Below are 13,299 nucleotides of genomic sequence, written 5' to 3'. Positions count from 1 at the left end.
AAAAAAAAAAAAAAAAAAAAAAAAAAAAAAAAAAAAAAAAAAAAAAGCAGGGGATGCATTCCTAGTCTCTGATAAAACAGACTTTAAGCCAACAAAGATCAAAAGAGACAAAGAAGGGCATTACATAATAGCAAAGGGATCAATGCAACAGGAAGAGCTAACGATCCTAAACATATATGCACCCAATACAGGAGCACCCAGATACATAAAGCAAGTTCTTAAGACCTACAAAGAGACTTAGACTCCCACACAATAATAGTGGGAGACTTTAACACTCCACTGTTCATATTAGACAAATCAACGAGACAGAAAATTAACAAGGAAATCCAGGATTTGAACTCAGATCTGGACCAAGCAGACCTAATAGACATCTACAGAACACTCCACCCCAAATCCACAGAATATACATTCTTCTCAGCACCACATCACACTTACTTTAAAATTGACCACATAATTGGAAGTAAATCACTCCTCAGTAAAGAACGGAAATCATAACAAACATTAACTCAGACCACAGTGCAATCAAATTTGAACTCAGGATTAAGAAAGTCACTCAAAAATGCACAACTACATGGAAACTGAACAACCTGCTCCTGAATGACTACTGGATAAATAATGAAATGAAGGCAGAAATAAGGATGTTCTTTGAAACCAAATGAGAACGAAGACACAACGTACCAGAATCTCTGAGGTACATTTAAAGCAGTGTCTAGAAGGAAATTTGTAGCTTCTCATGCCCACATGAGAAGCAAGGAAAGATCTAAAATTGACACCCTAGTGTCATAACTAAAAGAACTAGAGGAGCAAGACCAAACAAACTCAAAAGCTAGCAGAAGACAGGAAATAACTAAGATCAGTGCAGAACTGAAGGAGACAGACATACAAAGAAGCCCTTCAAAAAATCAATAAATCTAGGAGCTGGTTTTTTGAAAAGGTCAACAAAATAGATAGCCCACTAGTCAGACTAATAAAAAAGAAGAGAGAGAAGAATTGAATAGATGCAAAAAAAAAAAAAAAAGATAAAGGGGATATCACCACTGATCCCACAGAAATACAAACTACCATCAGAGATTACTACAAACACCTCTATGCACATAAACCAGTAAGTCAAGAAGAAATGGATAAATTCCTGGACACTTATATCCTCCCAAGACTAAACCAAGAAGAAGTTGAATCCCTGAATAGACCAATAACAACAGCTGAAGTTGAGGAAGCAATTAATAACCTACCAACCAAAAAAAGTCCAGGACCAGACGGGTTCACAGCCGAATTCCACCAGAGGTACAAAGAAGAGCTGGTGCCATTCTTTCTGGAACTATTCCAAACAATACAAAAAGAGGGAATCCACCCTAACTCTTTTTATGAGACCAACATTATCCTGATACCAAAACCTTGCAGAGACACAGCTGAAGAAGGTTTCAAGCCAATATCCATGATGAACATTGATGTTAAAATCTTCAGTAAAAAGCTGGCAAACCGAATCCAACAGCACATCAAAAATCTTATTCATCACGATCAAATTGGCTTCATCCTGGGGATGCAAATCTGGTTCAACATACACAAATCTATAAATGTAATCCATCAAAAACAGAACCAAAGACAAAAACCACATGATTATCTCAATAGACGCAGAGAAGACCTTCAACAAAATTCAACAGCCCTTCATGCTAAAAACTCTCAATAAACTAGATATCGATGGAACGTATCTCAAAATAATAAAAGGTATTTATGACAAACCCACAGCCAATATCATACTGAATGGGCAAAAACTGGAAGCATTCCTTCTGAAAACTAGCATAAGACAAGGATGCCCTCTCTCACCACTCATACTCAACATAGTATTGGAAGTTCTGGCTGAAGTCATCAGGCAAGAAAAAGAAATAAAGGGTATTCAATTAGGAAAAGAGGAAGTCAAATTGTCTCTATTAGACAATATGATTGTATATTTAGAAGACCCCATCATCTCAGCCCAAAATCTCCTTAAGCTGATAACCAACTTCAGCAAAGTCTCAGGAACAAAATCAATGTGTAAAAATCACAAGCATTCCTATACACCAATAACAGACAAACAGAGAGCCAAATCATGAGTGAACTCCCATTCACAATTGCTACAAAGTGAATAAAATACCTAGGAATACAACTAACAAGGAATGTGAAGGACCTCTTCAAGGAGAACTACAAACCACTGCTCAAAGAAATAAGAGAGGATACAAACAAATGGAAAAACATTCCATGCTCATGGTTAGGAAGAATCAATATTGTGAAAATGGCCATACTGCTCAAAGTAATTTATAGATTCAATGCTATCCCCATCAAGCTACCATTGACTTTCTTCAAAGAATTGGAGAAAACCACCTTAAACTTCACATGGAACAAAAAGAGAGCCTGTATAGCCAAGACAATCCTAAACAAAAAACAAAACTGAAAACAAAACAACAACAACAACAACAAAATAAAGCTGGAGGCATCACACTACCTGACTTCAAACTATACTACAAAGCTACAGTAATCAAAGCAGCATGGTACTACTACCAAAACAGAGATATAGACCAATGGAACAGAACAGAGGCCTTGGAAGTAACATGACACATCTACAACCATCTGATCTTTGACAAACCTGACAAAAACAAACAATGGGAAAAAGTTTCCCTATTTAATAAATGGTGTTGGGAAAACTGGCTAGCCATATGCAGAAAACTGAAACTGGATCCCTTCCTTACACCTTATACAAAAATTAACTTCAGATAGATTAAAGATTTAAACACACAACTTAACACCATAAAAATCCTGGAAGAAAATCTAGGCAATACCATTCAGGGCATAGGCATAGGCATAGGCAAGTACTTCATGACTAAAACACCAAAAACAATGGCAACAAAAGCCAAAATAGACAAATGGGATCTAATTAAATTAAAGAGCTTCTGCACAGCAAAATATATTATCATTAGAGTGAACTGGCAACTAACAGAATAGGAAAAAATTGTTGTAATCTGCCCATTTGATAAAGGGCTAATAACCAGAATCTACAGAGAACTTAAACAAATTTACAAGAAAGAAACAATCCCATGAAAAAGTGGGCAAAGGATATGAACAGACACTTCTCAAAAAAAGACATTTATGCGGCCAACAAACATATGAAAAAAAAGCTGATCATCACTTGTCATTAGAGAAATGCAAACCAAAACCACATTGAGATACCATCTCATGCCAGTTAGAATGGCAATCATTAAAAAGTCAGGAGACAACAGATGCTGGAGAGGACATGGAGGTTGGAGAGGTGTAAATTAGTTCAACCATTGTGGAAGACAGCATGGCAATTCCTCTAGGATCCAGAGCCAGAAACACCATTTGACCCGGCAATCACATTACTGGGTATATACACAAAGGATTATAAATCATTCTACTACAAAGACACATGTGGCTGGGTGTGGTGGCTCACGCCTGTAATCCCAAGCACTTTGGGAGGCCACAGTGGGCAGATCACAAGGTCAAGAGATCGAGACCATCCTGGCCAACATGGTGAAACCCCATCTCTACTAAAATACAAAAATTAGCTGAATGTGGTGGTGCACACCTGTAGTCCCAGCTACTTGGGAGGCTGAGGCAGGAGAATTGCTTGAACTCAGGAGGCAGAGGTTGCAGTAAGCCGAGATCATGCTACTGTACTCCAGCCTGGTGTGTAGAGACAGAGTCTTGCTTTGTCTCAAAAATTATAAAAAAGACACATGCACACATATGTTTATTGTGGTCCTGTAGACTTGGAACCAACCCAAATGCCCATCAAAGACAGACTGGATAAAGAAAATGTGGCACATATATACCATGGAACACTATGCAACCATAAAAAAGGATGAGTTCGTGTCCTCTGCAGGGACATGGATGAAGATGGAAACCATTATTCTCAGAAAACTGACACAGGAACAGAAAACCAAGCACTGCATGTTCTCACTCATAAGTGGGTATTGAACAATGAGAACACATGGACACAGGGAGGGGAACATCATATACTGGGGCCTGTCGGGAGATGTGGGGTTTAGGGGAGGGATAGCAACAGGTGAGGGGATTGGAGAGGGCTAACATTAGGAGAAATATCTAATGTAGGTGACAGGGTGATGGATGCAGCAAACCACCATGGCACATGTATACCTGTGTAACAAGTCTGCACATTCTGCACATGTACCCCAGAACTTAAAGTATAATTTAAAAAAGGAAAAAAAAAAAGGAATATAATGCATAATTTTCAAACCAACTACAAGTGAAAAAGAGGAAAGATTAAAAAAAAATCTTTAGTAGAAATTAGAAAAGGAAAAAAGACAAAAGCACTCAAAAATTAGGGTAAATAATAAGCCTAAAAACAAGAGGAAAAATAAATTCAACAATATAAGTAATTACAATAATGTAAATGGACAAAACTCTTCAGTTAACAGTGATTGTAATCCTGAATTAAAACAAATTTAGATATGTGCCTTTTATAAGGAACATGCTTAAAATCTAAAGATATAGAAAGATTGAAAGTAAAGAAATAGAAAAAGATCTAAACAAAGCAGCTATCAACTTTGCTAATTCTATTAATAATAAATAATATACCTATTATTTAGAACCCTGCACTTGGAGCATTTGAAAAATACTCTGTCACAAAGCAAGTCTCAACAAATATTTTTAAAAATTGTTATTATACAGGGATATTCTCTGACCACAATGCAATTAAACAGAAAATCAATAACACAAAGTTAACCAAAAGCAAACTAATATATTAATTAAAACAAATATTATAAGAAAACTTCTAAATTATACATGGAGCAAAGAAGAAATTATATTGAAAGTAAGAAGATATTTTGAAGCAAACAATAAATAAAATACCATTTATGAAGGCTGATGGCATGCAAATCAAACATTACCTAGAGGGAAATGTTGAACCTTAAATATTTATGTTAGGAAAGTAAGAAAAATTGAAAATGGTCAGGCCAAGTATTCAACTCAAGAAATCAGAAAAAATACAATAGGGATAAGAAGGGAAAGTAAAAAAATTACAGCAAAGATTATTGAAGTAGAACATAAAGAAACAAAAGACCATTTTAAAATATAAAAATCAAAAAGACCAATTAAATAGACAAACCTCTAGAAGGTTGATCGAGGAAAAAAGAGAAAAGGCATATATAAACTATACTATAAATATAACTATATAAACTTTAAACTATACCAGTTATATATAAACTATGTAGTTTATACTATGTGAAGTATAAACTATACCATAAACTTACACTAGCTATATAGTTTATACTATAACTATATATTTTATAATCACTATATAAACACAAGTATAGTTTATATAGTTACTATAAACTATACTCATACCCAGTATATAAACTACACTGGGTGTGAAAAAGTGTACATAATTATAGATGAGTAGAGACAAACAGAAATGAATGTGTTTGTGACTCTCAGAATCACTGAAGGATTCACATCCAGATACTCCAATAGCTTTATTATCCATGCTCTGTGGTCATCAGGGTTCCAAGGGCTGGGTAAACACGAATGCACTTCTTCCTCATAACAACGCTATGATGCACATTGTTCATTTTCTTAGGTTATATATGTGGAAATTAATATACAGAAAGATTAGGTAATCAAAAAGCAAACAGAGCAATGAAATCAACCATAAGAAAATCCACTGATACAAGCACTCACTGTTGAAATCCAAGGTCAAGGCAGACCACGTTGGCTTCCCTCATGGTCCAGCTACTTTTGCATATGAACATTGCCTTATCTTGGTCCACAAGTTTTACTTCAACTATTCCCTCTGAATCTGTACTGCCATACTTCAAGGAAACACTAAACTTTCCTAAAATTAAAAAAAATAATAATGAGCAATAGGTAGCCATTCACTTTTCCTCTTAATTAAAAGTCTTTAAAAATAATAATGTACTGGGAACCATCATTCTCAGCAAACTGACAGAAGAGCAGAAGATCAAACACCGCATGTTCTCACTCATAGGCGGGTGTTGAACAATGAGAACACATGGACACAGGGAGGGGAGCACTACACACTGGGGTCAGTTGGGGGGAAATAGGGGAGGGACGATGGGGGGTGGGGAGTTGGGGAGAGATAGCAAGGGGAGGGATGCCAGATGTAGGTGATGGGGAGGAAGGCAGCAAATCACACTGCCACGTGTGTACCTATGCAACAATCTTGCATGTTCTTCACATGTACCCCAAAACCTAAAATGCAATAAAATAAATAAATGGAAAAAAAATAAAAAATAATAATAATGTACTTAATTTCAAGTGAACTTTGAACATCATGACAATTTTAACAGTAATAGTAAGCAATTATGTTAAGAGCGCTTACTATGAGTCAGTAGCTGTGCTATTTGGCTCTATAGAGGATCATTAAATCCTCACATCAACACTATGAGGATTAAGCCTATGTTTATTCTCATTTTTACACATGAAGAACCTAAATCTAGGGAAAGTTAAGTTCACGGCCCAAGTGGTGAAGCCAGGATTTGGAACCCATTCAATTGATCTCACTCCAAAGTTCATGCTCTCAAAAGTAAGCCCAACAGTGAAAATGTAAAAATGTAGAAAGGGTTTATGTACTCTCATATATTTAAGGCATTTAATGCCTCAAGAAAAGAAAAGTCTGATACTGATGAAATAACCTCCACCATTGCCTTTCTCCTTTCCAACAGGGATTACAGACGAGCTCAAACAGGGAGCTGTCTTCCTCCTTTTCCACAGTATCTCAACATCTTGACTCAGCATCTCACAAACATACAGGCTGCTGTGAGCTGGTATATGTCATGGTGCCTTTAAAAAGGATGTTTTAAGCGTTTCTATGGCTGTGAAGTGTCCATAACAACTTGATATCAGAAGATAATGAGCCCAAGCTTTGCTGTCATACATAAAATGTAACAAGTACTTTCTGCATGCCAAGCACTGTGTGAAGAGCCCTGCATACATGTTTTATTTAAGTTTCACAGGAACTGTTCCACTTAGAAACTTCTATTATTCACATTTTTCAGAAGAGGAAACTGGAGTCCAGTGAGGTCTCACAACTTGTCAACAACCAAGGCGGGGTTTGGAGGGACTTGAAACTCAATTGGACTGACAGTGAAATCCCTAATCATAGCTGCCCACTAATCTGAATCTGAGGGCACCAGCCTCCTCATGGGCACAAGCACATGAAGCACCTGGAGGGGCTGTAGACATGCTCTCTGCTCCGACATCTGGGTTTGCTAGGTTGGAGTATGTCCCAGGTCAGCAGTGGCTCAAGCGCCCCTTGAATATTTAGAGACAATAGGGTCAGAGCTCGGGGAAAGGGTTGGGAGGTGGGGGGATGGATGTTGAAAGAAATCACTGGAGCCACAGGGGGACCGAGGCTTGACTAGCCTATATGTGAGTATCAACCTTACTTGAAGACTTTTCACTGGGTTCTGAACCAGTTTGATGGCCCTGGGAATAATCCCATTAACCAAGTAGAAGTGAGGGTGGGGACAATTCTAAAGGGCTGGGCAGCAGAGAGTGGCACAAGCACTGAAGGGAAGGTCTGGAGTCAGCATCCCACGCTCGGCACTCAAAGGCTGGCTGGATTCGGATGACCCCTGATTTCTTTCGTGATTACCCCAATTATCATTGAGAGCCTAGAAAAGAATTTTGAGTTGTCATAATATACACAAGAGAATTATTTTCTGATAGAAAGCATGGCATACAAATAGTCTCTTATATCACAGAATGACTTGAAAACTAGGCTTTTGCTACCTTCAGCTGTGCATGTTCCATTATTTAAAAACTTTGTCCCTGGACGAAGACATTCCAAACTCTTTAGTTGACAGTATGTTGGGAAGTTTCTCCCGTTAGTTGCACACACCACAGTGCCATTCTTTGGGCATTGATATGGTAGTTTACAAATACAGGTGCCCTCAATGCATTTCTGCCATGGCTGGCAGAAGACTTTATTGCAGGAGAGGTGAGTATATTTTTTTGCTAAGCACTTTTTCTCCACCAGTTCCTCTTGAGACGTATGCAATGTTAAAGAGACCTGTAAAATGCAAAATAAACATTAACTTAGCAACAAACTAAAGACTCCTGTTTGAAGATGAGTAAGTGAAGGAAAAGAGCAAAACAGATACAGCCCACAGTACAGATGAGGGTGGTGTGGTCTGATGGCTTTAAGAATCACACAAACCTGGCTTCTAGACCCAGTTTTGGCACTTACTGTTATATGGCCCGGGGCACGTGACCCTGTTGAAATGTGAATTTCCTCATCTGTAAAATGGAGATAGTATCTCCTATTTTGCAAGACTAGAAATACCATGTGTGTAATGATTGGCAGGTACTAGGCATGAACTTTATGAGAGCTATTATTACTCTGCAGGGCTCCAGTGGAAATAATATGAGGGCTGGGAACAGGCCAATTGGATCGAATGTCAATTTGCGAAGAAAAGCCAGTGTTCTCTTCCTGCATCCCAGAGCTTCCTCTAAGGATGCGCCTCCTGTCCTCTGGTCTCCCCTACTGCCCGCAGTGAGCCCTGCTCCTTCCTCAGTGCCCTGCAGCTGCAAACCATCACGCTGGGCAGACAGAAATCAGTCTTTAAATGCCATTATAAAGACAAATAAAGAAGCTAATTAAAACCATGCAAACGTTTGGAAAGGTTGTCAAAGTCCTGTAACTCACTTTTCAGTAGCTTTACAAATAGCTACACACACACACACACACACACACACACACACACACACACAATGACAAATTGATCATTTGGAAACTGGCTTTCGATACAGTGATCTAGAATGAAATATGCCAGTTACACATTTCATGGTTCCACGTATCTCTTTTTGGCACTTATTAGAGTTGGAATTTTTGTAATAATTTCTCTCCTGTATCTTCCACTGACCAGCTTGCAAGTGTCGTGACAGCAGAGACATTTTATTGAAACAATGATACTCTCATTGGGTGAGATATGCAAGTAGAAAGCAACTTGATTTTTTTCTACCTTTATTCCTTTAAATCCTTTCTGAAATCTCATTCCCCATGATCTTTGGATATAAACTTTGGGAAGTGTCACAACTTTTTCAGTCACTCTTAGATTTAAACAAAAACAGAAAAATTAAAGGATGTTTAGTCCCAGGAATAGTCACTAAATAGCAATGACAATGTCTAGTGCTGTGGAACCACTGAAGCTGTCTTCATGTCAGGTGAAAGCCTCTCTTTCCTCCCAGCTGAGTCTTGCTTCCAGGGTGTGTGATGGGTTCTTTCTCAGTTCTCCTCCATTCCACAGCTTTCAGGTCACGCTTCCTGCCTCTCAGGAGAGGAAGAAAGGGACAGCAGCTGGGTGCCATCTGATTCTTACGGCTGAGAGCTAGCCTTTGTGAGGTTGGGGGTAGAGCCGACTTTCTCATGTGAGGTACTATGAGGTTCTCTGGAGACTGCACTACTGGGAACATTTGATGTCAACTCACGCAATGCTGGGAGTGCTTCTCCTCCAGCTGGCTGCTAATGGTCCATGTCTTCTTAGCTCCAGTATCCAACAGTCCTAGCTCCTTTCTGCTGAGGTTGCTTACCCTTGGCAGGGAGACAAGGTCTTGGGCAAACATCCTATTTCTGATGGTCCCCAGGATCATTCCCTCCTGAGGGCCCATACCTGTCTGTAGTCTGCCCGGCTTCCTACCATTGAAACAGGGCTTGCTCCAACACAGCCATCTCTCTTTTCTCTGCCACGAGGCACTTTCAGCCTTGGGTTCTTATTCCTTTCAGGTATGGGTCAAATACCAGTTCTTTTGCCTCCTCAGACTTTAGGGAACACCATGCTAAGCATTCCACGGGAACCTATGGGAAGCCCTTTCACAATGAAGAGAAGCTGCAGCACCTTCCATCCTCATTGCCTGTGGTGGAGGTGTTACTCACTCTGTTACATAAAATTATGGGAAGACATTTTTTTGAACAGCACTCCTGCACCAAGCCCAACAGACCAAACCAAAATGGAGTCACTTATGCTAAGTGCCATGTAATTAAACTGAAACTTTAAGGAAATGGGAAATCACACATTGGTGATTTGAAGCTGGAATAGGAGGTGAGGGAGTAGAAATAGAAGCTTGACTGGTTTTGGCCAGGCAAAGTGACTCATGCCTGTAATCCCAGCACTTTGGGAGGTTGAGGCAGGCAGATCACTTAAGGCCAGGAGTTTGAGACAAGCCTGGCCAACATGGCATAACCCCATCTCTACTAAAAGTACAAATATTAGCCGGGCGTGGTGGCACCTATAATCCCAGCTACTTAGGAGGCCGAAGCAGGAGAATCACTTGAACCTGGGAGGTGGAGTTTGCAGTGAGCGGAGATCGCACTATTGCACTCCGCTTAACAGAGCAAGACTCTGTCTAAAAAAACAAAAAAGTTTGACTGGTTTTGCCATTTAGACATGAGGACATGAACACAGACCAAAAAAAAGTGAAAGAAAGAAAGAGAGAAAAAAAGAAAGAGAGAGAGAGAAAGAGAGAGGAAGGAAGGAAGGGAGGGAGGGAGGGAGGGAGGAAGGAAGGAAGGAAGGAAGGAAGGAGTGACATCTTGTCTCTTCTCCAAGCTCTGTTAAATTGAGAATTAAGGAATTTTTTTAAAGGGCATTAACAATAAGATCAAAGAGAATGGAGAGGCGACTGCAGGACATAAGATATCAAAATGTTAGAAACTAGAAAACAGATGGGCTAGTGGTAATGGATTTAGCAGAGAACTGAAAGCTAAGCCCCACAGAACCCCAGAAAGGCTTAGGAACTAGGGCACCTAGTACCCCTGAAGAAGGAGTGGCTATGTTGAAAGAAATGGTTGTATGAACATGTCACTGAGAAATCTGTTGTAAACAGCAGAAGAAAGATCAAAGACTTAAAAGTGCTTGCCCCTTGTGATAAGGGTGTTTTTCATTTTAAGTAAGGTCGGATGTCCCTATGCTTTCAGTAGAGAAGTAGAAGACTGGGGCTGGGTGCAGTGGCTCACACCTGTAATCCCAGCACTTTGGGAGGTCAAGGCAGGTGGATCATGAGGTCAGGAATTCAAGACCAGCCTGGCCAGCATGGTGAAACTCTGTCTCTACTAAAACAACAACAAAAAATTAGCCGGGCAGGCTGCGGTGGCTCTTGTCTGTAATCCCAGCACTTTGGGAGGCCGAGGCGGGCATATTGCCTGAGGTCAGGAGTTTGAGACCAGTCTGGCCAACATGGTGAAATCCCATCTCTGCCAAAAATACAAAAAAAAAAAAAAAAAAAAATTAGCCAGGCATGTTGGCATGTGCCTGTAATCCCAGCTACTCGGGAGGCTAGGGCAGGGGAATTGCTTGAATCAGGGAAGTGGAAGTTGCAGTCAGGTGAGATCACACCACTGCACTCCAGCCTAGGTGACAGCGAGACTCCATCTCCAAAAAAAAAAAAAAAAAAAAAAAGGGGGAGTAGACGATTAAGTGCTAGGCTCTAAAGGAGGAGAACATTTGATGAGACAGTAGTGTAATACAGGGCTTCAGGGTGCCCTCAGCTCCTCTGAGAGGACGTTTCTCCAGGTTCTGGGTCTCCTGCCCTCTCAAGAATGAGAGAGGGGACCATGGCACAGTGAGCAGTAAATGCCAGACCCAAAAGTGTTTGTAGAAAGTGATTTATTTATTTAGAGAGCGAGAAACAGGAGGAGAGAGAAACAGCTAACTCTCACACTGAGTGAGAGAATACAGAAAGATGGAATCCAGGAGAGGAAAGCAGCTTCCACACTGAGTGGAAGGGAATAGAGAGAGATGGAGTTTAGGAGGAGAAGACAGGCTTCCACGAGAGAGTGGAAGGGGACTCCAGAGAGAAAATCCAGGATAGAGGAAAACCGCTTCCACGAAGGGATTGTTCATGGAAGGGGATCCAAACATGGAGTCCGAAGGGGTGTGGAAGAAGGGGACTTTTCACCTGGCAGGAACCCCCATCTCTAAGACCCCAGGCCAATGAAAGGAGTTCCTTAGAACTCCACTGGGTTGATTAGTTTCTTCCGGTGCGCCCGCGAAATTCAAAGGTAAACATTAAATCTCCCGGATGGAGAGAGATGGGAGGGGGGTATGGCGCTAGGAAGTTCCTGCCCTGAAAACTATGCCCCCTTGTGGACCCGGAAAGAGGACACCTTCTCTCAGTAGCATAAAGGGCCACAGAGTAAAGAAAGGGTTTTGTTTTCATTAGGATAGAAGAGATTTCATCATGATTACAGGCTAAGGGGAGGAATCTAACAGAATGGGAGGGATTGCATTTTTAAGAGGGAGAGTTGGGAAATGGTTGAAACAAGGTTAAGGAGGGGGTAGGAGAAGCAATCAGAGCATGGCAAAGTTCATCTTAGAAATTAAGCAGTTTCCTATATTTACAATTTCCTATTGTAAGTTCCTATTGTAAGTTTTTTTTTTCATAGTCACAGCTGTTCCCAGGCAAGTTGGAAGCAACTTTATGATAACATTACCATTTTAAATTTCAGATGGGTGGTAAAGGATAACACCAACACAGTGGCTGTTAACAAGGGCAATATTAATCAACAAAGAGACAGAAAATCACTGTTGGACAATAGCTGGGCATTGCAAGAGTACTGTTTATTTACACACTGTCTAAAACAGGATGATAGCAGCTTTAATTTAAAAGAATTGGTAAGTCACATGTATCTCAATGTCCAGAACAGTGGCTGCCAAAATATGAACTAATGATCTTTGAGGATGTTATTAAAGAGGTTTATAAATGCAAGTGTATACCAGGCTTTGCCTGAAGACAGAATATAAATGATGTGGGTATGCCTCATATGTTTATGTACATCTGTCTTTTGAATGTAAATGCTAGTATGGTTAATAAGAAAAATTATTTAAATCATCATTGAAACTATAGTGACTGTCATTTCAATCTCTCCCACAATAACAGATATTAAAATAACAACTAGTATTATGTGTGTTTTGGGTGGTGTAAGATGGAGTGGTGAATCTAATCATCTCTCTTATTTTTTTTTTTTTTTTTTTTTGAGACAGTCTCACTCTGTTGCCTAAGCTGGAGAACGGCGGTATAATCATAGCTCACTGTAACCCTAAACTCGTAGGCTCAAGTGATCATCCTGCCTCAGTCTCCTGAGTAGCTAGGACTACAGGCAAATGCTACCATGCCCAGTTACATTTTGCTTTTGAATTTTTTTTTGTAGAGCTGGTGTGGTGGTGCATGCCTGTAATCCCAGCTACTCAGGAGACTTGAGCCGGGACCTGGGAGGCAGAGGTTGCAGTGAGCCCAGATAGCACCACTGCACTGCACTCCAACCTGGGCAAC

At 40.1% G+C, this 13,299-nt stretch overlaps 1 protein-coding gene across 8 annotated transcripts in view; it reads right to left on the bottom strand.

The window, feature by feature from the left end:
• The window catches only part of CFI (complement factor I), a 61,700-nt gene that overhangs the window by 27,327 nt on the left and 21,074 nt on the right, over positions 1 to 13,299 (bottom strand). For all 8 annotated transcript variants that reach the window (XM_032254768.1, XM_032254764.1, XM_032254767.1 and 5 more), the window contains 2 exons: positions 7,762 to 8,041; positions 5,689 to 5,842 (listed from right to left, as the gene is read on the bottom strand). In XM_032254768.1, the coding sequence (XP_032110659.1) occupies positions 5,689 to 5,842; positions 7,762 to 8,041 (434 nt within the window). The remainder of the gene's footprint in view (positions 1 to 5,688; positions 5,843 to 7,761; positions 8,042 to 13,299) is intronic.

This window comes from Sapajus apella, unplaced genomic scaffold (genome assembly GCF_009761245.1).
Source record: "Sapajus apella isolate SASKATOON/1434 unplaced genomic scaffold, GSC_monkey_1.0 scaffold87, whole genome shotgun sequence".
NCBI lineage: Eukaryota > Metazoa > Chordata > Mammalia > Primates > Cebidae > Sapajus > Sapajus apella.
This window is presented reverse-complemented; position numbering and strand designations above follow the sequence as displayed.